General features: G+C 38.6%; 1 protein-coding gene across 4 annotated transcripts in view; it reads right to left on the bottom strand.

Moving 5' to 3' along the window:
* Positions 1 to 27,446, bottom strand: part of pitpnm3 (PITPNM family member 3) — a 107,694-nt gene that overhangs the window by 66,579 nt on the left and 13,669 nt on the right. For 2 of the 4 annotated variants that reach the window (XM_067508100.1, XM_067508098.1), the window contains exons 2-3: positions 21,537 to 21,632; positions 2,396 to 2,506 (exon numbers count right to left, since the gene is read on the bottom strand). In XM_067508100.1, the coding sequence (XP_067364201.1) occupies positions 2,396 to 2,506; positions 21,537 to 21,632 (207 nt within the window). The remainder of the gene's footprint in view (positions 1 to 2,395; positions 2,507 to 21,536; positions 21,633 to 27,446) is intronic. The other 2 variants (XM_067508101.1, XM_067508102.1) reach the window with 2 other exon arrangements.

Below are 27,446 nucleotides of genomic sequence, written 5' to 3'. Positions count from 1 at the left end.
ATGTGAGCAAAGACTGAAGAAAGAAAAACAAAAAAAAAAAAAGGAACCTCCACGTGTGTTCCTGGGCTCAACACGTTTGTAGACCCGTCACACTTTGTCTGAAATTTAATTGCAGCCTCAAATAGAAGTGAAAATGAGTGGAACATTTTTGCTTTGCACTGAGTGAATTTTGTTTTATCTGATGTTTGGGACCCTGGGCTTCAGAAATAAATCGAAGCACAAGACAGAGCAGAGGATGAACGTACAGTATATGCACGTGTTTCAGGCTCAGCGAGCACAGAGAAAGAGCACTGGGCTTCAAACACATAGCTGCATGTCAGATCTCAGACACCTTTATGTTTATCGTCTGCTTACTACTTGCTTCTGTTCATACATGCTCATCTGAAGCATCAGTAGCTAAATTGATCAACAAAAACTGTGGAGTTGGTGAAGTAAAACCAGGGCTTAAAAGGCAACTAAATGTTACACATATCAAGTAGCAAGAAACATAACTCCAGTTAGTTCCTGTATCTGTGGTTCCTGGCTAAAGGTTTATCGCAATGCAAGTACAACATAATGAACCCATGAACTGTACTGTCTAATCAAATGCATCAATGTGTCCATTACATTTTAAATACATTGTAGCACTGTGCTAATTTCACAGCTTCCAAATAAAGAAATAATGCACAAGGGCTATTTTGTTTCTGAATGCAAAAAACTACTGAATTTATCCTGTTCAGGCTCGTGGGGGGCTTGTAGACTATTCTACCCCCATTCTTCTTCTATGAGAATGGGGGTCTGGTTTAGAGCTACTTTGACTTTGACCAAACAAAACTTCACAGCACAACTGTTTTTTCGAAGACACGCCTGACACTCCACCAAACTACTGGGGAAATTTCTTGTGGACAAACTAAATTAAAGTACATTTGTTTGGGAAGAAAAGAAAAGCACTACATATGGCATAATAGAGAACATTGTACCAACATGAATACATCATCCCAACAGCGTCATGATTTGGTGCTGCTCTGCTGCCTTTGTAACTGGACCGCTTGCAAATGGGGAGGATTTTCCTACAGTTTCCTACAGGATAAAGTCAGGGTGGCTGTCTGCAAGCTGATGCTCAGAAGAAGAGTGGGTGATGCAGCAGGATAATGACCCTAAACATCAAACTAAATCTACTAGAGAATGGCTTTAAAAACACTAAATCTACCTTTTGGAGTGGGCCTGTCAGAGCCCAGACCTCAATCTAATAGAAATGCTGTGAAATGACCTCAAGAGAGCTGTTCACACTAGACATCCTAAGAACATGGCTGAGCTGAAACAGTTCTGCAAATAAGAATGGTCTAAAATTCCTTCGAAATGTTGTGGGAATTTGCAGCTACAGGAAGTGCTCGGTTGAAGTTATTTCACCATCACGATGACATTTAATGAGTGTGTTCAATAAAGACATGAATATCATGAGTGTATCATGTGAATACCAGATTAGAAATATCGTGTTTGTTGATATTTGTGACTTTGTTGAACATCAGATCATATTTCATAACCGTTCACTCATGCAGAAAACCAAAAAATTGCAAACAGTGTCATTACGTTTTGTTTTGTTATACCCAGGGACCATTTTCCCATTTATAAACTACTGTATAGGATCCACTCGCAGCACTGGCTTAGAAAGCATGTTTCCAAGATATTATAGGAGCCTACATATACAGATGTTTTTATTATTTATCAATAAAGCAGTTTGCAGCAATGATTGCCAAGTAATAATTCTAAAGAAAATAAATGTAGCTGCAGAGAAATTACTGTTTTTTGTCCACAAACATCAACTGGCAGCTGGTTGAACTTAAGAAGAAAAGAAGAGCCCTCCAGTTAAAGAGCAATGCTGCACTCTCTCCATAGTCATATTATTAGCATGTACAGTATGAAAATCTTGCTCTTTACTCATAACACACACGACCAGCTACTGAATCAATGCTCCATGTGATACTTTAATGACAGAATTTATACAGGAATTTTAATCTGCATTATCGATTAAGATCACAAGATTTAAAAAAAGAGCAGGCCAGATTTTCATCAGCCATGTATATGTAAGCTCATTTATGACAGCTAAGATCAACTGATTAGATCACTGGAGATAATAACTCATTTCTGCAATAATAATTGCGATAATGACAACTTGACATTGACATTTATTTATGTATTTATTTGTGTACATTCAGACACAGATGCAACTTTTTTACGTTGATTACTAATGTCTCTTGTCATCGCTAACATTGTTCTGATTTCTAACATTCGCTAAAATGACTTATGGTATACAGCTATTATAACTCTATGAATGAGTGAGCACGCAAAATGGAAATCTTACTGTGTGTCTGTTTACCTATGTGTGTGTGTGCATGTGTGTGTGTGCAAAGTGTACCATGTGACTGGTCCTCCATGTGTCCTAGAGTTTCGATCTGTTCCACCAGGTCATTTGAGTTCCACTGACTCATGCCCAGTAGAATGGCGCTCTTCCCCTCCATAACATCTGCTGGGACATACATCCACACAAAAAGTACAAACATACACAAAGAGGAATAAGTTCAGTGCAGTAAAGACAAAACCCCCAAACCCCACGGTGAGTCACTGTTGTTAAAACTCGGACTGAACTGAAGTATAGAACCCGCACATCTCCAAAACCTGACCAACATGGTTCTAAACTGTGCCAGCTGGATGTGGTTTCCACTCCCTTCTGATTTAGCTTAGTAAACAGGACATGCTGAGAATGCCAACTCAAAAAGACAGCTTAACGTGCAGGAAGTAAACAAAACACAAAACAGGCCAAGAAGAAGGCAAGAAATAATGTAAACTGATATATTTCATGTGTGTTGATAGTTTGCTACCTTTACATGATTTATATTTTGCTGAAATTATTAAAAGTAAAAGTACTTGATCATTTCTTTTCTTTCCTTTTCTGTGGACCAGTGCTGCTTCATGTTTGAGGGGACATTAACTAATTAATGGTGGTAGACTTACTTTGTAAATGATGGGTTGAAGCATTTTAACTATATGATCTGATGCTTTTTTCAGTTTTATTTCTAAATTACTCATGTTGAGTGAGAAGAAGAGGTAGGCAACACCAAAGGAGTACAATTACTGCATACCAGCTTCCTTTAAGTACTGCTAATATATGAAAAAAAAAAGCCGTTTAAATAAGACCATCATTTGTTTTTATAAAAAATTGGAAAAAGTGTTTTATTATGAAATGTGTAAAGTAACATTATTGTAACATGTAAGGCAACTTTGATTACAAATGTAGTGGAGTAAAAAGTAGAGATATTTCCTCTTTCACGTAGTGAAGTAAAAGTCAAAGTAGCCATTATTAAAGCTACTTAAGTAAAGTATAGATATGTGAAAAATTACAGTAAAAAATACATTATCAAAGTACTTGTTTATTACTCCCCAGAACTGGGTCTGACGTGCTTATTATAACAGCCTAGCAAATATTTATCTGTTTCTACTATTGCACCATCCTCAGTGAGAAGCCGTGTTACATCCTCAGCCACATTACTAGCTGCTGTTTGATCAGAGAACAAATAAAGATTCAGCGTCATACACGCTGCATCTTTTCCTGTCTGCACGCACTAAAGGAGCTATGTTGTACACAAATCCCGTTATACTGTAAACACAATGTGCATCAATCAAATCAATCAAATTTGATCTCCATTTCACATTTGTAAAGGTATACATAGGATTCTCAAAGAAAAAGACTGAGCAGTAAAGAAAAAAGTCAGGATTTAATTTGAGATTGATGCACAAGCCAAATGTTTTTGTGCCTAAACAAAGTACCACATTTATTGAAACCATAACTGTAATGGACAGGCGCACTATAGTACAGAATTATGATATGCCAACTGGACCATATATACTGGTTGGTAAAAAAAAGTTAACGGTGTATTGAATAATGTTATACCCTCCTGACTGTTTCTAGATACTGATTATTATAACAATCTGCAAAAATCTTTTTTTGCAACTTTTACATTTAATGAAAGGTGCCATTTGCTCTGAAAAAAAAAAACAACATTTGGAAAAAGCAGCGAGACAGGCGCAGTCAACATGGACTGTAGAACCAAGAGGGAAAAACATGACTGTAGTAGACTGGTACAAGATTATTATTGCATACAGTATATTAAATTGGTGATCACCTGTAACCCCTAGCCCAGCTCCCCTCACTTTATTTAAATTCGTTATGTTGCTCAAAATTCATTTTTTTTCTCAATAATCTACAAAGTACACTATAATGCCTTATAATGACAAAATGAAAAAAATGTAGAAATTAAGTTTGCAAATCAATGAAAAACTGAAATATCACATTGTGGCATACAAGTTTTCAAATTATTTGCATCAACAGAATGTTAGTGCTCAGATTTTTCTAGTACTTGACTAGAGTCCACTTGTAGTAAATTAATTTGTTTGGCCATGAGTTGGAAAGGCACACACCTCTATATAGAAGGCCTCACAGCTGACAATGCATACTGTAAGGTCAAAGGACCTGCCTGCAGAGCTCAGAAACAGGAATATTCCAAGGCACAGATCTTGGGAAGGCTACAATATTTATTTTCTTTTTGCTGCACTGCAGGTTCCCAAGAGCACAGAGATCTCGACAATTATAAAATGGAAGAAGTCTGGCAAAACCAGGAGAGCTGGTCACCCAGCCAAACTAAGCATTCAGGGGAATAGGGTTGACCAAGTATAGGTGAACAAAAATCCATTGAGCACTCTGACTGAGCTCCAGAGATCCTGTGTAAAGATGGCACAAAGTTCCAGAAGTAGTACCATCACTGCAGTCATCCACAGATCAGGGCTTTATGGCAGAATGGCTAGACGGAAGCCTCTCCTCAGTGCAAAACATGTTAAAGTCTGCTTGGAGTTTGCAAAAAAGCCCCTGAAGGACTCTGACGCTGTGCAGAATAAGATTCTCTGGTCTGATGAGACCAAGATCGAACAGTTTGGACTGAATTATAAACGTTATGTGTGGAGCAAATCAGGTACCGCTCAACACCTGTCGAATACCATCCCTACAGTGAAGCATGCTGGTGTCAGCGTCATGGCTCTTCACCAATATGGATCTTCACCAATAGTCCCCAATAAAACTGATTTAAGAGGATTTGCAAAGAAGAAAATCCCCCAATTCAGGTGTGAAAGCTTGTTGTGTCACACCCAAAAAGACTCGAGGCCGTAATTGCTGCTAAAGGCACCTTAATAAATGGTCAGTACTTACTGTATGTACATGTGATATTTCAATTTTTCAGTTTACACATTTCTAAAATTCAGTTTTCACATCATCAGTATGGGATACTGTGTGTAGATTAATGAGAAAAAGTGAATGAAACATAACAACTGTTAAAAAAATGATAAAAAAGCGAAAGCACCGTTAAGCCCAGCAGACACGGAAGCACCCAGCGGACACGCACTGCCCTTAAAACATAATCCATTGGGTTGAATATAGCTGGAGCTCTCCAGAAAGATAAGTCAGGTGTGGTGTGTGGTTCAGCATGACCTTAACGGTTGTCTTCTAGTCACAGACTGTCATCCAAGACAGTCTGAGACAGGATGAGTCATACAGGAAGAAACTACCTGAAAGACAGACTACTTGACTGCTCTCTCACATTGTCCTGCCTAGCAGCTGTGAGAGCCTCTGACGCGAGTCTACACAGCCTGTCCATTTGGATCAAACAGTGGTTGGTTTACTGGTCACAGTTTGTCTTTTGCTATCTGCTCTGAGTCTCCTACCTTTGTTGACCTCTTGTCGCCCCCAGTAAGACAGTATTGAGCTGAATGCATTGATGCAAGGAAATAACACACACACTTGCAGATTGAAAGATTTACAGACAAGCACAAAAAAATAGAGTGAAAGAGAACCACAGAGAGGTGCATATTGGATCTGAACAAAAGCCTTGCAGGTTGTAAAAAAGCCGGTGTTTGGAGGAGAATGCAAAGCAGGCTTTACACTGAACCCTGAAAAGACTGAATCGTCGACTAGAGGGATAGCTGAGCAGAGATGCTCGTAGCCAAAACACAAGCTCCTTGTGAGGGAAATTTCAAAATTTAGGTAACACTGTTTCACTGTTTTCACACTTCTCACAGACCCACTATCAAACCTGCTTACACCAGTGCCTCCTCACCTTTTGCTCCCCAGCAAGACATCCTGTCTCTGGCCACACAAAGAAGTGATTAGGTAGATATCAACTATAAAACTACCTACACCTGAACATTTGCTTCCCAGAAGGGAGCCTTCGGGAACCAGCACAAATCATCGATCTCAAGAACTTAAAAGACAATGAAGACAAAAGGACAATGTAACATGAACTTGTCAATTAAGACTCCTGACCACATTGTATGAAGGTTGATTTGCATTGACTCATCCCTTTGTTCTTTGTGTGAACCCAGCTGTTGAGTTGTATGTATAAAAGGCTGAACAACCTACACATCTTGGTCAATCAGATTGGCCCACTCTAGAGTGTAGCTCTGTTCTGCTCTGCATGTTTCTCTATTTGCTGATTAAATTCACCGTTATCATTCACTTGTAAGTTGCCTTTTTGCCTCCTAACTTGCCTTACAGTTTTTTGCCACGACACTCCTCTGAGAAGCAAACTGTGTGTGAGGTGAATAAAACTACCTTCACTAAAACAAACTGCAATCAAGTGCAGCAAAAAGTAACAAAAGGCAAAAACAATGAATGGAGTAAAGCTAAGTGACTATAACAAGCAGGTTTCTGTTATTAGAATGAAGCTGACAGCAGCAAATTCCGACTTGAACAACAGGCAAAGAGGGAAATAGAAGTGTGAGATTTGCCTGCACCCGTCAGCCCCGAGGGAAAGAAAAGAGATTTTGAAAGATCCTTCAGCCTGTCAGCTCTCAGTGAGTAAGTGTCAGAGTGGAAAACAGAGGAATAGATGTTGTGATTGTTAAACATTGAGGAAACACCCATAGTTGACCTAAACCAATTCAGCTTTTATTAATAATTCCCAATTTCTTGATCTCAAGATCACACATTTAAAGCTACAGGGGATTTAGGAACATGCTGCTTCTGGCTTTATTTTAGGCATATTCAACTTCCTATGACGCACTATGAAAATGAAATTGCTTAGGTGGGATTGTCCTGCAAAATGGCATAAGTAGGCTACCAAAGACAAACTGCGCTAAAACCCTAAGAGTGTAGCTATATATTTGGATATATAGCTATAAAAAATGTCAAGGATGTGAGGTCAAGATTCTCAAATAGTCTTTAAATTAATATGCCAATGCAAAACTGTAGTCACTTTAGCTGTACGTCTAGCTAGTCAGTCACTCTGTCCACCACGGAGTTTGATATTCCATGATAATTTATAATTTATTAAACAGTCAGAAGAAACAATCAATCATCAATCACAACAGTGAAACAGTTAAACTAAAATTTACATCACATTGTTTATTTTTTATTCATTTTTTTTTAGTGTAGATTTTGAGTGTAAATGTCCTTGATGTTGGAAGATTATATCTGACGGAAGCAACCGACACTCCTTGAACAAAGGGTGGACAGAATTGACACTGTCCCGCTGTAAGTTGCTGTAAGTGCTGCTTATACGTAAGGACATTGAAAGATACGCCAGCCGCCATTTTGGTGCCCGGGGCCAAAAAGATACAATTTCAGCAGACACCTGCCTTCCTGCATGAGGAGTGTTCTTTCAGCAAATATTATCTGCTGTGTGCTAGTACACTCTGTACCAAGTTACAACAATGAAGTACAAAAGTTTGCCCTTGTTTCTATGTATATTGTTATTGCATGATTTTATGCACTAAAAAGTAGCAACCAGTGGCAACTAACATGGATAGTAAACTTTTGATCATGCTTTCTTGAATTTACCCTATTCTACGATACTATATTTACTATGTATGTACATACAATGTGTACAACAAGTTTCTTTGATGCATCCAAAATATACAAAAGCTCTACTGCAACTCACTTACTGGAAACAGTAGGCGGGTCGATCGGTTTATCCTGGTCTTTCATGTTCATCGTTTGTACCCAGATTTTCCTCCTGATCGTACAGTATCTATGTCTTAAAGCTATGTAGTTGACTGTTTTACATTAATAAATATACCATTAACGTTCCTTGGTGGTTTGAATGGACACTTTGACCAGTGTTGGAACAGGTCTGTGGATCTGATGTTTGATTCAAATAAAAGACTGATTTGACTGATCACACACCTTCAGTAACAAGTTATCAGAGAAATGCCCACCTGCAGGGACTGGGTTGGAGTAAATATAAGGGCTTCAGTGTTAATGTTCATGGTTTAGTTAATGCTGCCAAGCAAATGGGCAAATAACTTAGGTTTGTTAATTATCCATTCACTTTTCCCATTAAGATATTTCGAACATGGATGTTGGACAACCAGACCGCAAATGTAGCGTTATTCTAACATCTGTCTTACACTCTCAAATCTGGGCCTCTGCCAAAATGTAGTCAACTGTTCTTAGGTTGAAGGTCTACTAGTCAGCATACTTTTTGACATAACTTGTTAAAAACTTACAACAGAGAAGAGCATGGTCTCAGAGGTCCTGAGGCAGGCACAAAAATAAAAGCACTGTAAACATTTTACGGCTGGTGAATGTCTGTTACTTCGACTCTTCTTCAGACCTGTTCGTGTCATACACGATGTCCCATTGAAGTAAATCAAAAATGACCCAAAAGAAAAATGTGCTGCTAATAATTCTTTCCTTTGTCTCCTGAGAAGTAAAAATCACATTCTCATTGTAAGCTTCCTGTAGTTTGAACTTTTTTTTTCCTGTATCTGCCTTAGGAGAAATATGAAGCAACAGCTAAGATCAATCGAAGACAAATTACCTTTGGGAGAAAAAAAAAAAAAAAAAAAAACTCTTGAGATGCACTTGAGTGCTTTTAAAGGACAAAGCACTTTACAATATGTGGTTTGCCCCATGGGAGCATCTTAGGCTTTAATGTCTTATTGGTGTATTTTATTTTTTGTCGATATAACTGGTAAATATTGACCCAGCAGTTAGGAGTGCATAGAGAGCAGCTCAGTATGATATGTTATGTTTTGGGTATTTATGGCATTATGACAGCCACTGAAGCTAAAGAGGCTGACACTGAAAGCTTTTTTAGTCACTGGATACAGTGTAATGGTGTCTATAAAACCACTATATGGGCTCTCCATCACCATCCATTTTAGAAAACTCTGTTTATGACATGAAAGCATCATTTAAAATGAATTCTTAGCTTCCTTATAGGAATTCTCACCCATTCCTGAGCAAAAGTAAGGAAATCGCTTACCCTCTGATGAACCTGCTCCATTATCCGAGCCTTGGCTACCATTCCTTTTGGCATTTAATTGATAAATATTTGAAATTATACATATATATAAAAAGTTAAGAAAAATAAAACAAAACAAAATTAAAATGGTAGCGGATTAACAGTAAAATAAAGATCAAAACATCCTCTTTGTCTTTGGATTAGGTTTTTATCCTGCAGCCTTGCTCACAGATGTAAATACTTAATGTCCTAAAGGAATTTTTGGTAATATAATTAGTGGCTTTAGTCCGGAGATCGCGCTAAAAAGTCCAAAGTAGATGAATTTCTCCTGATGGCACCTGTGAAAGTCAGTCAACTAACACATTACATCTTGTTTATTTAATTCCTGTGTCTTTAGTTTAATCCTGGGGCTTTAGTCTTGCTGTCACTGTCAGTTTGCCAAGAAATGGTCCAACTGATAGCCACACATGGTCATTTTTACACTGGTGGTGGATTAATCAAACTTAAAGATTTAACACTTAAACTAGATTTTAATAAAATCTCTGGCACTGTTATGTTGGTTAATTTTTTTTGTAATATTTTCTTCAGGTATTAATTTTCTTTATAGGTGTAGAATTGTAAAATCTGTCCAGGGCCAACAGATCAAAACTAACCCTTTGCCCTATTTTTTAAAAAAAGCCTTATAACTCAAATTTAACAAATCAATGGCACAGTGGTAGAGCATTGGGTTGGGATGCAGAAGGCCGTGGGTTCGAATCCCGCCCAGCCAACAAGGTCCACCGGGATGCCGGCCCCAAGCCCAGCTAAAATGCAGCAGTAAGGGCATCCGGTCTAAAAACGTATGCTAAAACAACGTGCTAAACAATTTACGCTGGGGCGACCCCTAAAGGGACAAGCCGAAAGCTGTTTATCTTTTTGAACTGAAATTTAACAATCGTTGATCATTTGTCCAATAATAATATAACAGCAATTTGTACTCATTGTGCTCTGTGGAAAAACATATTATCAAATCCATGACGTGTCAGGATTCGTGTTTGAGAACGGACCCCAGAGTAAACACAGTGAGAGGGAACTTGGTAAAGTAAGAGAACTTTAAACAGAGACACTAGGCAAAGAATGAAGCAACAAAAGTCAATTCAGAAGAAGATCGGACACAGGTGTGTCAAAAGTCAGTAAGTGATTAATAAAACTGGCACTGAGGAACTGAATTAGAAAATGAACACAAAACATATCTATAGAAAAATCAATATGAAACTAGTGCAGTTAGACTAAAGTTTCAAAACAGAAATACCAAAACCAGATTTCAGGGAATAACTTAGAATGAGAATCCACAGTTGAACATAAATACATAAGGTAGGGACTGACCTGGACAAGGCTACAAACCAGAGAAAGGGGCTGTGAGAAATTCAAAGGTTTGAAAACGTAGACAGGATATCAAGAGAACTAACTACAGATTAAAAACCAAACAGATAATGGGACAAGAAATAACTAAGGAGGATAAACATGAACCCAGTCTAGGATAAAGAATTTGATAGTTCTTTAGAGGGCAGACGAAAGGACAGATGCAAACCAGTCAAAACAGTAACTTAAAAGTGGGCACTAAACAGAACAGCTCAGGAACAGATATGAAAAATTACCAGGAGCATGGATGTCCAACCCAGACCTAGAATGGCTTAATAGAAAACTATCTGTGCCTACAACAGAGCTAGATGAATCCAAATACAAGAGCCAGTAGTCCAGAAAACACAAGACAGGCAAACCAGAAGGCAGGGTTTTCCATCCAGGAGAAAAGACGAGGGCGGGGCGGAGTCTAAACAGATGTCAACAATAATGGTAGGTGATGAGTAGTGAAGCTGGAGAAATAACCTGTGAACAGGAAGTGGCAAAAAGGTCTACAAACTAAAAGTGCAGAACAGGAAGTGGAGGCAAAGGACTGGATCATAACATTGCAGGATGTTACCAGAGATAGACCTGGACCATGTACTGGCTCTTAAACAAAGTTTCTTCTAAATGTGTCCAGTATTGTACAAAAGTCACTAGGTCAGGAAAAATAACGGTATGGGGTTAAAGTTAGAGAGACACTGGCTCTGGTCCAGTTGTTGAATACGATCCAAAAGTTTTCTAATTTGCAGTAATGAAATTTCTGTTTAACACTGGGGAAATTCTGCTCCTTCATATTAAAAGCATTAATTTTTTAAAACTTTGGGTGGCTTCCTTTGTGAAGCAGCCACGGGAAATGTAATCTGTTCCCACCGATATTTTTGCTGCTCTTGATTGGAGGAAAAACCCCCGTACAGACCTGATATTTGGGGAGGATTTTGGTTGTAATGATCCGAAGAAGGGATGTTAGGAGTAGAAACAGACACATTGAGAGTGTGGTAGAACTACTCATGGTCTGAGTTGCAGGAAGTCAGATTAGTGCTCATTACAGTTAAAACCAGCCTTATAAATAGCTGTAATGCCAAACCCTTTGTCAAATATATCCAATTATTAAACAATTGCTGTCAATAACATGTCTTTGGCTGTTTATTCATCGGAAAGTGACTTTGGTTTTATCCCACTGAACTCAGCCACATGCTGTTGGTGATATCCCCCTCAGACTACAGCAGTGGGTGTTGAAAGTGGGTGGGGCAGGGGGACTAGCAGCTTAAAAGTGTCCCCAGTGAAACTGCAGCTGTGATAAAAAAAATATTTCATTCTGGAGCAATAATGATCCCTGTTAAATAATCTAAATCAGCAAACAACAAAAGTTGCTCCATCATGTGCTAATTTTATAGTACTCTGTACTATTCCAGCAAATGCATGGTACTTTCTATGGTGGTGATTAGCATTAAAAGGCATTGAAGATTTGCAAGTACAGGAATTTTTGTTTACTGTATAAGATACTGTACTTACGTTTAAATTGGACAACTCACATTCACATTAGTTTCCAGCCACAAATACACTGATAAGCCACAACATTACCACTGGGGGTCTTATTCTTATTAAGGGTTAACACGGCAACTCCGAACAATCTGCAACTACATAGTCTCATACACAGCGAAATGTGATACACTGTGTGCAGAGGTGGTAGAAGTATACAAACTCAGTATTTAATTTAAAAAAAGTAAAAAGCAAATTATTAACATTTTATTTAAATAGTAAATGTAAAAAGAAGAAAACTAAACCACTAAGAAAACAACATTTTAAACAAGTAGGACCAAAAGTCACTGTGGGTAAAGGTGGAGCTGACTTTAATGACTTTATTTGCAGAGAGGTGGTAAAACTTTAATGAAATGTCAACAAATCTTAGTTCAGAATGTGTTTATAATAAACATATTTTTATATCAAAACCACCAGGTTATGATGTTGTGGCTGATCTGTATGTTCTGTATAGTGCAGAGTTGAATATAGCAACATAATGAGCTTGCAGTCCTATAATAAATAGATGTCCTACTTGCATATACGGAAACACGGTTCAGCTCCAGAAGCAATTCATTACAGCATTAAACTGTTGGAGCAGCCAGCACCATGAATTTCCTCTCAGGCTCAATCTGTCAATCCCTCTCATTATTTAAATTCATGTCATCAAACAGCAAATCTGGATTAACACACAGTAAATTTGTCAACAGCTCAAATCAATAAACAATGTGGCAATGGAGTTGGCATTCGCTCCGGCAGCCCGAAGCCACATTCACTCATAATAGAAAAAAATGGAACATTTCAACCTTGTGCTCAAAATGTGTTGTTCTAAATGCATAAGAGGGACACATGGGTTGGATGATGCTGGAGGGGGAGACATGCAGGGGAAGAGAGGTGTGTTTCTTCATTTTTATTGCCACTAGCAAATGAGGAACCATGGGATTTAATCAGATTCTTCAGATGGATTCAAAATAAGGAGAAAAGCAAATTTGCATAAATACCCCCCTGCTCCTGTTGTCGTGCCTCATAACTCATTACAAATATAAAGAAAGATCTGCATATGGGATGACACTGCACTAAGCAAACTGTTTTTCAGAATTAGAAGAAAAACCTCTCTCACTTAATTTAAGATGTTGAAACAATTCATTGACATAAAATATTCAATTATCAGGGATAAAGCATCAAGCATTTCTTTATCCAGTTTCGCAAACTCATTAAAACAAAAAGGTGCTATCATTCATGAAATACTCAGAAGGCCGTGTAATATTTATGTGTCCACAAATTATTCAGAAACAGGTACTTTTGTGGACTAATAACCTCTGAGACTATAAATAATGAACGCATGCTACTCTTCACAGCAAGTGGTTAAAAGCCTTTATTCTACTGGCTTGTTCAGAGTAAAACCTGTGATGCATCAACGTGTTTCTGCATGTGGCGTCTTAACTGGGCACAAAGCTTCAGAAGGTTCAATAGCAGAAAAGAGCATTCTCTGAATAGTCTCCTAGAGCAGCAATTTTAACCTTTCCCTAAGAAGAGCGATTTGGATTTAGCTTTTCTTCTTTTAATGTGAGCTTCAAATGTCTTGTTATCGCGTTTCTTTCATTGGAAAAGTCACATTTGAGAGCTTCTGAGTCTAAACTGCAGATAAACTCATGCTTTACCTGCCACTGGTGGAAAATGAACATTTTCTTCTCGGTGGACAGGTCAAAAAGCCACTCAATATCATCACTTGGATTTTTCTGTGTCTGCATGTCAGCCTGAAATTGTTGAACTGACAGTGGTCTGTGTTACACTTCTGTTTTCATCATCACTGCAGGCGAGGGGCAAAGAGGCTGAGATAGTGTGACAATCTGATCCTGAGGGTGTTTCAGTGTGAGAACACGTGTGGGGATTTGCACGGGGGCAGCTGTGCGGATGTCGGAGGAGTTGATCAACAGAAATGACGGCTTCAAACCATCCAGCCGACAGCAGCAAGTGTTTCCTCTACATCATATCACACAAACTCTAACTGACACATAGCAACATCTCCTATCTCTGTCTCAAGAAACAACACGCACATATGCTGATGCACATCTGCTTTACTGCTTTCAAATGAAGTGGATGTTGATATTTGAAAATACTATAAACCCCCCCTTAAACATTAGGCTTTTTTAATATCAGTTTGGACGTTTTCACCATGTAATCATGGTCAATTGTTGGAACAAATTTAAAAAAAAAAAGGACTCTTTCATGTCAAAGTTAAAACAGACCTCCACAAAGTCATCCAAATTTATAAAAAACATAAATCATCACTAGTGCACTTTCACTAGTGCAGCCAGTTGGTTTCAAAAGTCACACAGTTTGTTAAATGGAGATCAAATGAGTGCAGTGAAATGTGTTTAAAGAATTGCAGTATAAGTATACATGTATCTGGAAGGTCCAGGTACTGGTGAATCTGTATCCTGGCAGAACTCATTCATTGAGTCACAAGAAAAAAATGGGCCTAGAAAAGAGTGTCCTCAAGATCTGAGTGTCTGTGCAACTAGTGATGGAGGTCATCAACACACCTATGACTCCTGTGAAAGAGTTCAAACCTGAGAGCGACTGTTGCCTGTGTTTTTCAGCTGTGGACATTTTATAGGAGAGTGGCAAAGGAAAAAAAGGTCAAATTGAATCTCAGCTGTTAGAAGACATTTGAGACTCAAGTGGAAGAAGCTTCTAGGGTCTCGTGATAAAGAAAATTACCTTTTTAGACATCAAATTAGATGTTATGACTAAAGAAACCTGGTCTGCATTTGTGTTACTTATGCCAATCATAATTTAATGTTGCAAAAAATAAAAGGTAAAATTCTAAGACGAGTTATTCTTTACCAGTAAGTCTCACATCTGTACTACACCAATTCTCACTTGTGGCCTTTTCAACCATTTTGATTGTAAACACTCAATATATGTTATCATGATATTATTAGAATTAATAAAGCCTCTTTAGGTCAGAGGTGAAATGTCTTCAAGAAATTCAAGTCCTATTTCCAGTGAACAGCCCCTTTGATGTTCTTATAATTATGCTTCAGCAGTAAGAAATTGTACCAACCTGTAGCCTAAAAGGTGCATATGTCATATCACTACATGTTAACCAAGATCATAATCATTTACCAAGCCTAAGCTAAGAAGCTTCTTTAGTCAGGGGAAGGTTGGTTAGGAAACCCCCCTAATGTATCCGACATGGTGGTTTCTCAGCCGACCTGAAAAGGCTTGTTAGATGGACAACAGAAATGGGCCGAGAAGAGAAGACTTGTTAGACTAACGGTCACAGCTCCTTAGACCCCTCGTGCACCATAAATTGGTCGTTGTGGCCTTCCGGGTTTTTTATCAGAGGTGATAGATTAAAGAGCAGCATGGAAATGGGAGAATGATTGAGTCTGAGACCTTGATCTCTGATGAGAGAGAGGGTTTAGATTTTAGTGAAAATGACTTATTCCTTACTCCTCTCGCAAGCCATCTATTCTTCCCGTCCAAAATGTCTACATTACCCTCCACGGATGAGTGTCCTTTGTCCTTCAAATGAATGTGCACTGATGATTTTAATCCTGAGGTGATGACCTGCTCTGCTGAACCACCCTCTCATCTAGAGGCTGCTTGGTCTCTCCATTGTAGAGCTCTGAACACATTTCACTGCATTTGCTATGTTACTCTTAGGATTCGGTGTCTGGTCATTTGTTTTATTTTGTTGGTGGCTGTGAAGAAAACACATCAACAATGTGGAAACTAATGGCTCTACCCTGCTTACACCTTTTCTACTGTCCATCTAACAAGCCTACTGTGTTCAGCTCAGGTGAGAAATGAAACCAGGCTGCAGGATAAATCTGGGATTCCCTAACCAACCTTTTCTGAAAACAAGACAAAAGTCCGGTTAGCTTGATGCGAAGACAAATCTGGGAAATCGTTTTAATATGTGACACTGTTACTGTTACTCTTAATAATGCCATAGAGGACAAGGATCAGTATGGCCACCCTGAGCAACCTGCAACAATAAAATGTGATACACTTTGTGCAGATGTGGAAAAGTACACAAACTCAATACTCAGGCAAAGCTGCAAGTATTGTAATAAAAATTTATCTACTACAAGTACCACTTTAAAATCTCCTACTCAAGTAAAAATACTAAGCAGCTTTCAAAAATGTACTCAAAGTATAATGGTAAAAGTCCTCCGCTAAGATATACTAATATATACAGTAAGTAATAAAAAAAATGGTCCCTTTTTTGGCTGACAGGTGGTTAAACCATAGTGATACATCAGCATTTCTTAGTTCATAATATTTGTATAAAATCCATAACATCCATCCATGGTAATGTGGTGGCTGATCGGTGTAAGTCATTGTGACTAGGATGATGGTGTTGTGGGGCAAATTAATAAATATAAGTGTCAATTCAATGCTCTATTTGTTGACTGCTTGGTTGAATTTGGGTGAAACTAATGCTAATAAACATAGGATACATACATACTGTACCATCTATAGATACCTAGTGCATGAACAAGAAAATGGTAGAGAGCAACATTAAACAGACACCCACATGCATTGCACATGAAAAGTGGTAACTTGCAATAATAGTCTGGAGTCGTATTTTTAGCAAATTTATACAATTGTATCATTTTTCTAGGCCCGCTGAGGTTCACAGTGTGGATGGAGGCATTCATCATACAGCAACCGCATAAATAAAACTCCCCCACAAGTGAACTGTGATGATTTGAGTGGTAGGTCTATAATATGATAAAACTCCCCATCAATCAGTCTTCAATCTAATTCTTCCAGTTTCCCTCTCTCTGTTCTTCTTCTGTAGAAGACGCAGAAATTCCTTTGAGCTATATCCAGTATGTCTGGGAAAAGTAAACACTGTCACTTTGTTTTGTTATATGCAGGACAGTGCTGATTATACTGAGAGACATTGTCTTGTGTCTGTAGAGAACCAGAACATCATCAGCCTTTTATAGCTTTGTTCTAGTTTCCCTTTCAAGGGAGGCATTCTTCATGCTGACCATATGTTTGGAATAACTTGACCTGTTTCACAGGACACAGCTCTACTTTCCCTCTGAGCACAGACATAAAGTCACATAACAACTACAGTAAAAACACATTTGAACAACAAGTTCTCTTTTACAAAATTATATTTGCTTTGTTGTACTTCATCTTTCAATGTCACTCCTTCTTAAGACGCTTGTTTGCTCAGTGAAAAAAGTCTTGCGTCATTAAACGTGAAAGGATAATACAACCGAATACCTCAAAAATACTGGCCGGTTGCAAAGTCTTTCCCATATCGTGCATCAGTGAGAGATGATAAAATGAGTGGGGTCTCTGAAGAGTAAGGGCTACCTTCACCTGGAACATCTGGATTCAGATTCAGGTCCTACATTTAAATATTATTTATTCTGATCAGTCTGATTCTTGACTAAAACACAATAACATCACACTGATTAAAGGAGCACGGTTTCCAAAATCTATATGTACTTTACATATGTGTCACATTGTCGGTATAGTACAGACAAATATGAGACATGTCAGGCTTCAGTTGTTTTGTTTAGCTAAGAATAAAGAAAGAGACCAGGGGAAACAGGCTTCATTGAAAACAAACCTAAAGTTTATATTTATACCATAAGAATTTTTAGTCTACATCCAATAAACACTGTGGTAGTAAAAGGTTATTAGGATAATCACGAAAACTCACAGCACAACTCGGTAAAATTAATTTTACCACACCTACTTTAAATGAACGACATTTTAGCAAACTATCCATCAATCCATCTGTAACCGTTCATCCTGTTTAGGGTCCCAGGGGGGCTGAACCCTATCCCTGCTGTCATAATTACACCAGGTACACCCTGTGCAGGTCTGCAGTCTATTTCAGGGCCAACACAGACAGATAACCGTTTGCACTAGGATTTACACCGATGGGCAATTTAGAGCAAAGATGCATGTCTGTGGACTTTGGGAGGAAACCCACACAGTCCGAAGACATGCATCTTTGGTTAATTGGTGACATGAAAATTTCAAACAGAAAGACCGGAGTCACCAGCACTAACGACTTTACCACCGTGCTGCCTGAAGCTGAATCTTAAAACCACAATTTATGGATATATAGGGCTTAGTTCTTGGCTGGGCCCAGTGACTTCAAACACATTGCTTGTGCCACATCACAACTATAAAACCAGATCTTTATTCTCTAACTCTTCTTTCCTAAAAGTTAGATTAAGCTAACCAGCTGTTCACAGTGGCTCCATATTCAGTAGTATAAAGACATCCATTGTCTCATGAGACTTTGTGACAAATTACTATAACATAATGATTCTTTGCTTTTGTTTGGTGCATTATTGTGGAGTCTGTCCTCACAGATGAGCTACAGTACAGGACATCTGTGTTTCTCTTTCTCCTCACTTAGTGAAGATATTTCATAGCAGTTGAAACCTGTGGGACAAATAGTGTGAAGGTGATCAGGTACATCTGTCCACATACAATACATAGACATGTTACCTTTTCCTCCAGTGATTCCTCTGACACCAATTTCACAAATGCACAACTCTGCATTGTTACAGCTTGGCCTTTTTTTTTAGCAGAATATGGGAGAAAAGGGTCATCGAGGGAAGGGAGGGGGTAATGTTTCAGACGGCCTCTAATCTGTTACTCATTGAGTCAGCAGGTTTTATTAATACGCAGGAATGTCACACACCAAAAACTCTCAAAACACCACCGTGCTGTTGCTGCAATGTAACATATGAACATCACAATATTAACACATAATTGATTAGTATCTCAGTCTCTTGGGGGACAAGCACTTGGAGTGGATAATTGGTGGGATAAGTATTCCACTTATTTGCTGATGAACTCCCTCTGGGACAATGAAAAGGCTGGCAGTCGGACATGTTCTCAAGTGGATCTATTTCTGATCAGTTTTACATCTTGAATTAATTTAGCAGAATCGTCCTCAGCAAAGATTACAGAGACACTGGTTTAAAACACTAAGGAAATATCAAAATAAACACATGATCCATTTGGGACCCTTTCTCCCCGGTTTAGTTCCACAGTCAGAGTCTTATGGAGTCAGGTTAATCACACAGATGCACAATAAATAACTTCACCACACACAATAGGAAATATAGTAATTGCCGGAAAATTCCTCTGGATATTGGTACAGTATTTATTACATCGACATGTCTGCAGCATTATAGACCAAAAGGCAAATAGCCCCTTTTCACCACAGGAAATCAACAACCCATTAATTTAAGATTTCCATAACCTGGAACTTTAGGAGCCATTTACAAGTCTTTGGTGTAAGTTCCTTTACTAGAGCTTATAGTCGATAAAAAGTCAAAACGAAACATTTAAAGACCCTCTGAGCAGTTTTAAGAGGCATTGTTCACTGTTTTCTACAGAAGCTGAGAATGGCCATGGATGCTATTATCTTTTTTTACCATTATCTTGACATTATCTTAACAGAATAATTATACTGTTATCTTGGGATAACAACGTAATTTTCTTGAGATAACAAGTTTTTATTTTTTGTCCTTTCAGCTTATCCCGTGAGTTCAGGGTCACCACAGCGGATCCTTGTCCGCATATTGATTTGGCAAATTTTTTTTTTTTCACGCCGGATGCCCTTCCTGCCGCAACCCTCCCCAATTTCTACCGGCTTGGACCGGCGCTGCTCAGCTGGGGAGGGGAATGGGCTGTTAGGGGTTCAGTGTCTTGCCCAGAGACACTTCGACCTATAATCAGGGCCGGGGAATGAACCACTGACCCCGTGGTCCGTGGATACTTTAACAAAATCCAAATGACTGTCTGAGCTACTATAGATCAAATCTAATGCCTTATTCTTCAAAGTTTGTGTAATAAATTGGGGCTTTGCTTTGGTCAAGCTGCTTGATGTTCGTATGACTTTGATAATGTTTTACCTTAGCGGTTAAGTTATAACATAAACGAAGCTCGAGTTCATCCTGTCAGAGGATGTGACGCTATGATGGAGCGAACCAACACAACGCTCCGCCATTATTGTTCCTCCAAAAGAGGAGAGTATGTTGCTTTTTGTATGTAGCTCAATTCCAGCCTCACATTCATCAGCAACACCGAAATCTTTTTCCAACGAATTAAATATTGTCATATTAGAAGCAGCAGATTTTAAAATAAAAAAAAATGAATTGTTGAAAAACTGCAAAGAGAGAACAAAGATTCTGGAGGCATGGGATTAATTATGAGCCTCTGTAATCTGTTCCGTTGGAATAACATTAAACTGAGGTATTTGCGTTGAGGTGTGTGGTTGTGTTTTAGCAGCTTGGTGTCATTTGCATGCAATTTAAACAATATATTAATGGATGGACATTATAGTGCGCTCTCTGCATGGCACATTATCAGCATGTGTGCAGCAGACTGGCAGGGTCCACAGGCAGTGGGAGGCAGAATGTGAAGTGGTTGGACAATTTTCAGGAGATCACAAAATGTCAGAATAAGAAAACAGATACACTTGATAGCCTGTATTCACTGTTGAATCATAGCAAAATCATAATTTATTACACAAACTTCGATAAGGATAAGCCCTTAGATGTGATCCGGGGAAGACGAGGCAGTCATGTGGACTTTGCTAAATTATCAGTCAAATACAAACAGCTGTCCTTCTCTGATTGGTTAGAGGGGTGGGCCTCCCTCCTAAACTTTTAAACCGGAATTACAGAGGGGTCAAAGAGACCTTTGGCAGCACCTCTCCACCTTAAGACTGTTGGAGTATACAGTATTTAGAGTCAAACTTACAAATATCTTTAATGAATAATATTAACAATTGTTATTCCCAGTTTTTAATTTTACACACTGTGTAGAAAGCAGTTGTTGAACAGAAGGGGTGCACCTTCAACAGACGCCTGACCTCCCGTATGTGTGGCCACCATTTCATATACAATCCTTTTGCTCACATAAGGGCTTGTGGGAGGATGTTTTAAAAGGTCAGAAATGACCCAAAATGTCACCAAATCACATGATTTGTGTTGGTTTGCTGCACAATCCAAATTGTGATCCTTTGTTTTTCACTTATTGTACTTTTTCATTTATCTACTGGTTTTCCAGGTTGATATACATGCAGTAGTAAAACTATTATTATTGTTGTGCCTGTTGTGGTCAGGGTGACCTGTCCACTGCTCTACCTGGAATGTGCATTTAGAAACACTTCCTTAAAAGTGTCAAAATGTTAATCCAGAAATGTGGAAATAAAAGCGGAACCTGTGACAGTGACTATACATTACGTTTGACTAAGGTCCTGCAGTGGCAGCCTTCTTTATGAATCAGGATTCACATGGACAGTAGCTACACTTGATGAACTATCTGACAAGAGAAAATGGGAAAAAAACTAACCTCTGGCATCAAAGAACTCCTCATCAGAGCTGTCAACTGATTCTTGTGCGATGTTTTGCAGACACCAATGAGTGGCGCTATGCTTTCGTGATGAACCTGTGGATCAAAAAAAAAAAATCCAGTAAGACAGAAAATCCACTATTACACTGGTGGAATGACAGACAAGGTCGTGGAAATACACGCAACACTCAAGGACAGGGGGAAAGCAAACTGTGAATGCCACAGGTGGGGGATAAATGCCCTTTCAAGTGTCACGGCAGGTTCTAAGACCCACGTGGACTTTGCTTTGAGCAGTGTCATAGCACACAAGTCTCTCACCACAGAAGCCAAGTAGTTTTATTTATAATACGAGAGCAGGGAAAAAAAAGGATTTCAATTTGTTGACAATATTCACTCTCAAGTACCTCAAGATAAACCTCTTATTCAAGTGCAATTTCAAGGTTTGTATGAAGTTCACATATTGTCATTTATTTTCCCTCATGTTTTCTTTCTTCTTTAGCAGAGTGACTATGATAAGCTTCCTCACATCAGCGCGTTCCCCTCCTGACCCAGGGTCCAAATCCTGAAGTTTCATTCTCAGTACAATACAGTACATGATGTTGTAATGAGAAATGATGCATCAGCAGATGACAAGATCAAGAAATATAGCGGAAATTCCAGCATCATATTATCAAATAAATTCCACTCATTTACCTTCTTGCAAACGAACTCAAGACTGTATATATTCTACTTTCATGATTCTATAATTGGCTTTTGTTAAATGCCTGAAATAAGTTCTGTGGTTAAGACAAGGCCAAGAGATTTTTGCATTTTATTCAGTTACAGACATTTCCTAAGGTAATGTCACACTCATGCTTCCTTTGAGCTTGTATGTGTCTTAAGAAAGGTGGTTAGGACATTTAACATAATCATGCCAAACAAAAACTTCTCATCTACTCAGTGGTCAATCTTTAAAGTGTCTTTGAGGGTATTACTTGCAATCATTAGCTATATCAGATAAGTATAAGGAGTCAGGCTTTTGTAGAAGAGGTCAGTGTGTCAAATAATATTACAAATTTAAAGTTTAGAGCTTTTTATCAACAATCTAAATGACAATGTAAAAATACCATTAGCTTTTTGTTAAGGGATCTAGGAAGATTCTAACTTCATCCCTGTGGCACCTTACACAGGGCAAAAATCTTCATCCTTGCTCTTCTGACCAGAGGAATCACTAGACATCCTAATCCACTATCCACATGAACCGTCAACATGCCTACGAAGTTACGAATAAGCTGAACCCTCTCTTCACCCTTTGTTTCAACGTTAAAGGATGGCTGAACTTCTACTTCCTTAACATTTAACCCAATCATCTTGACTCATATTGGAGCATAAGTGAGAAGGCTCAGCCGAGGATTAGGTCAGTCTTTGTGAGGGCATTTATTGTGCACAGACCAGCAGCTGCTATGCTACTCAAAGTAGCCTTGTTCCTGCACCTTAAACAACCATCCTTATATAAAATCCCTCACTACTAATTTGTGCCCATTAAACTACTAATTTGTCTAAGTTATACATTTCCCTGGTTATTGACAAAACTTTTTTTTTTTTTTTTTTTGCTTGAAACTTTGTTTTCAAATATATCTGGTCATCTTTAGGCCAGAAAACAGGTAAATACATCACAAACCAACTGCTAAGTATAGCATGTGCAGCAGCTCTATTGTGGTACTCGCCCATTTGCTCTTTGATGTTTCATGCTTTGTGTCAGCCTGACTCCCTGGCAATAGCACAAGCATTAATAGATACAGAGAAAATAAAAAATCCTCAAGGAGATGGAGGAGTATTTTCATTACAACCTTCAATAATCTCCTCACTGAGTGGGAATTGGTTATGTCATTCTGCATCTAGTGTTGGTCCATTTGTGCTGTGAGAGCTTCATAAACCTTTCAGGTATTGAAAAAAGAACATCCTGCATCCTCCAAGATCTTAGTTTCTGCTTGTCTTCTTTCACACAGCAGGTTAGAGTGATACGAATGGCAGATTAACTATTCAGGATGTTTTTATTAATAATCACAACAATGGGGCTTCAACGTGAAATAACAACTGTCGTGTGACAGATTTTATAAGTTACAGCTAGAAAGCCAATGTAGCTCACGTGTCCCTAATGGGTCAGTTGCCAGGGTCTAACTGCAGGTCTCATATCTGGGGGCCATAAAGCCCAAGAAGACATCACGACATTTACATCTGTTTGTTTGTTTCTTTGGTTGGTATCATGTTTCAAAAGATATTTTTTTAGTTTCTCTGACACATACAATAGTGTTAACGTAATGATTTTGTCAGATGTTGTACTTCACATGATATAAGAGACTGTTACATAAAAAGCAGCATAGTATGAGAAAAAGCATTATTAATGTACAGAGAAAGTGAAGGTGATGTTAAGCTAAAGGACTAAAGCTCAACTACACATCCCAAAAAAAGACAACATCCAGTCCATATACATAGCAATAACAATGAGACAGCATTAATGTTATATTGCAGTAATGAGCTGTAAACGGGCTGTTTTTTCATAATCCTACTTCCTTCAGATACTTCAGACGATGCACCTTGTAGCCTGTGTGGTTGCAGATTTCTGGCTGATGTCCAACATCTCAAACTTGCCCAGTCAGTGGGGCTTGACTGACTGAGTATTCGAGGGGAGCCGTCATGAGGAGGCATGTGGACAGGCAGAGGTGTTCAGTGCTGAAAGCTTCTGTGGACACATGCAGAGTGTGGAGAGGAGCTGATGGGGTGCACAGCACAAGCAAAAGAAACTTTGAAGAATAAAACGTCCTATCTAGTCATCCCATGCGAGCTGCCACTTCAACTGCCAAACAGCTCTTTTCCATCATGGGATCTGATTTGTTGAGTGTACTTTCAGTCATATTATGAGTTGGGCCTTCATATGATAGATACTCTGCTGCCTGATGTACTGGATATTAGGTGAACTGTACATGTGCCTTGAATGTCTCAGTAGGGTTACAAAATTCTAACCATTCGCATGTGTGGGTGAAGCCTCACACCATTGTGCCTATCACAAAGTGATGCTTTCCCCACTGGGTAATGGAAGCCATTGCTGTAGCTCCCTGCAGGACATTTAGAGTACACTGTATCCCCACAGATACTGAGTGAATGCTTGAAAGAACTGCTGATTATTATCACAAGACCAGCAAGAGCGCAAATCTATGCAGACCAGCCTGGAAGTCAAGAAGAGGTGCAATGGTTTTATATTGACAGTTTTTTTATGAGAGGATTTTGTTCCTTTTTGCATCATTGGCAAGTTCATTCAGTTTGATCAGTTTAAGGGGAGGACAGTGCTCCAAAATGTAGATATTTCATTCTTTGTGAAAACAAGATTCAAGCTTGTTTCACTACACACTCTCCCATACTGATACTGGATTAACAGTGTAGATGGTGTTAAAATTGAGATCACATTAGACTGGGATGCAGAGGAGTCCCACCCCACCAAGTGTGGCCGGTCAAAGTGGGTAGTGGATTAAAGCTGGAGGGCATTAAAAGAAGAGGTGGTTGTAAAGTTTTGGCCCTTTCATTTATTTTAAGCAAGGTGGCCAAAAAACTAGAACCACTTGTTCCTATAATGCACTCTAATAACTCACTTTGACCGTAATAATAAACAAAGAGAAGAATTATCACCTTTCTGACAGTTTCAAGTTAAAAACTGTGAAATTATCATTCATGCCAGAGCTGCTGTATTGAATTTGGTTAGATTGTACAGGTGTTTCTAATAAGGTGGCCAGTCAGTGTGTTTGTTTGTTTGTTGATTGATTGATTGATTGATTGATTGATTGATTGATTGATTGATTGATTGATTGATTGATTGATTGCATGTTTATGTAATTATACACCAAGACAGTAAAGCAAAATGGAGCAAACCAAGTATTTGTTTGACTCCTGCTCAAGTGTCATACATTTTCAAACCTAATTGAATCGCAATTAAAAACTTCCATTATACACACTCAATTTATAGTGAGTATACTGGCTGATGGAAATGGTTTGTGCTGAATTTGTATTATCAAGAAAAGTATTCTGCAGTTCACAAACTAGATTTCAGGATGTAGCAGTACTTTTCACTAATTGGCATAAACTCTGTTTCACTGTGTTCAAACAAAACCACTTACAGTTACTCTGTTTCAAATTGTCTTTGTCTGCAAAATGAAAGCCTGTCATATCTAAACAGCTTGTCTTTTCAAATTGAAAGTGCAACTTATGAAAAACAACAAGGAGAGAGCGAGAGACAGGGAGAAGCCCAGCACTTCACAGGGCTCCGTTCAAAGAAGGCCTGTGTATCTAAAGTATCTAAAAAGCTTTACTTCAGAGCAAGACAACACAAGGTTGCCTGCGATTCATGTGATCCTTCTTTCATCTCTTTCTTTCCATTATCCACTTCCATTGGCGTTAACACAGAGGCCTGCAGCTGGTTAAAATGGTGGGCTGACAGCATTCATTACCAGAGCAGCTCCATTCAATCATCAGTTTTGAGATGCTCTTTGTGGCATGAGTCTCTAGGCTTTGGTACACACACACAGGTTACAGCTAAATACATGTGTGATGAGGCAGCGTAGAGATTTTGATTCACAAGATACATCTGGATCATATGTTAGACTCACTGCAAAAGTAGAATGTCTTTTTTTTTTTCTTTAGATTTTATGTGAGTATAGACTTTGAAAATACTACTGTAGATTCAGGCAAAGGTTTATTCACAGAGGACTATTTGAGTAGCCAAAGAGACAAATATTGCTCTCAGAAATTAGTCAAGACAAAAATGAGCCAACAGAGATGTGATTAAAAGATCTAATAAAGGAGGCAAAACCTTAGTCAACTGTGTTGTAGATCACCCTGTCAGCTTGTCAGGTTTACCAAACCCAGCCGCAGCCAGGACACCTGCACTCAAGACTAGGTTTATTCAGAGTCTCACACCCTCTGAACGCCATTCTTCACTTTGAGGATGGGACACATAGTTCACTCTCTGTAAAAATTGTAAATGGCCAACAGTTTTTAAAGACATTGTAGTGATGTAGTGTACTAGAATTAAAAGTGTAGTTCAACTTTCCAGGTTGAGAGAGAAACGCTCGGAAGCAAGCAATATTTCTGAAGAGATTTTTGAATTCAGTGTCTTGTCCAAAGACACTTTGACGTGTGGCCAGCAGGAACCACTGCAGTTTGTAGATGAATGTTCAACCAACTGATCCACGTCTGCACTAACGGACACTTTAGTCAGAATTCTGATATGAATTCCAAAGTTAAAGTCAGTGTAATGTTAGTTAGTGAGTTAGCTAGTTAAGAAATCCTATCAATTTTTTTTAGATGACCAACATTTTGGACAGACAGGACAGCCTATAACTTTTCAATAGCTGTCATTGTAACACAAAGGGTAAGGCCAAAAGCAAATACTTCTGGTCCTCAGGAAGCACTGGATTAAAAAAAGAATGGTAAATGGTAATTGATCTGCTCTTATATAGCGCTTTTCTACCTATTGACACTCAAAGTGCTTTACTCTGCTTCTTATTCACCCATTCACACTCACAATCACACACACACTCTCTGGGAGCAAGTAAGTTGGGGTTCAGTGTCTTGCTCAAGGATAAAACCAACAACTGCGGAATTGGTGGACAACCACTCTACCTTCCTGAAACCCCCGGTCGCCCCTTTACTGCATGGGTTCAGGAACAGCTATTCATATTGCTGAGAAGCTAAAATCTTATACCAAGCAAGTTTTACCATATGATGTTCTTGTCTTTTTACAAAATAGGTTTGAAATCATTTGCAAATTATCACATGCTTGTCGTATTTCCATTTTTATTTACATACCAACTTTCTCTGAAATGGGTTTTAGTGTGTTTTATTAATGTCTAGAATTCTGTTCTATTACCATTTAATAAG

This window comes from Channa argus, chromosome 6 (genome assembly GCF_033026475.1).
Source record: "Channa argus isolate prfri chromosome 6, Channa argus male v1.0, whole genome shotgun sequence".
Classification (NCBI taxonomy): Eukaryota; Metazoa; Chordata; class Actinopteri; order Anabantiformes; family Channidae; genus Channa; species Channa argus.
The sequence above is the reverse complement of the archived record's forward strand: the minus strand, read 5'-3'. Positions and strand labels throughout refer to the sequence as shown.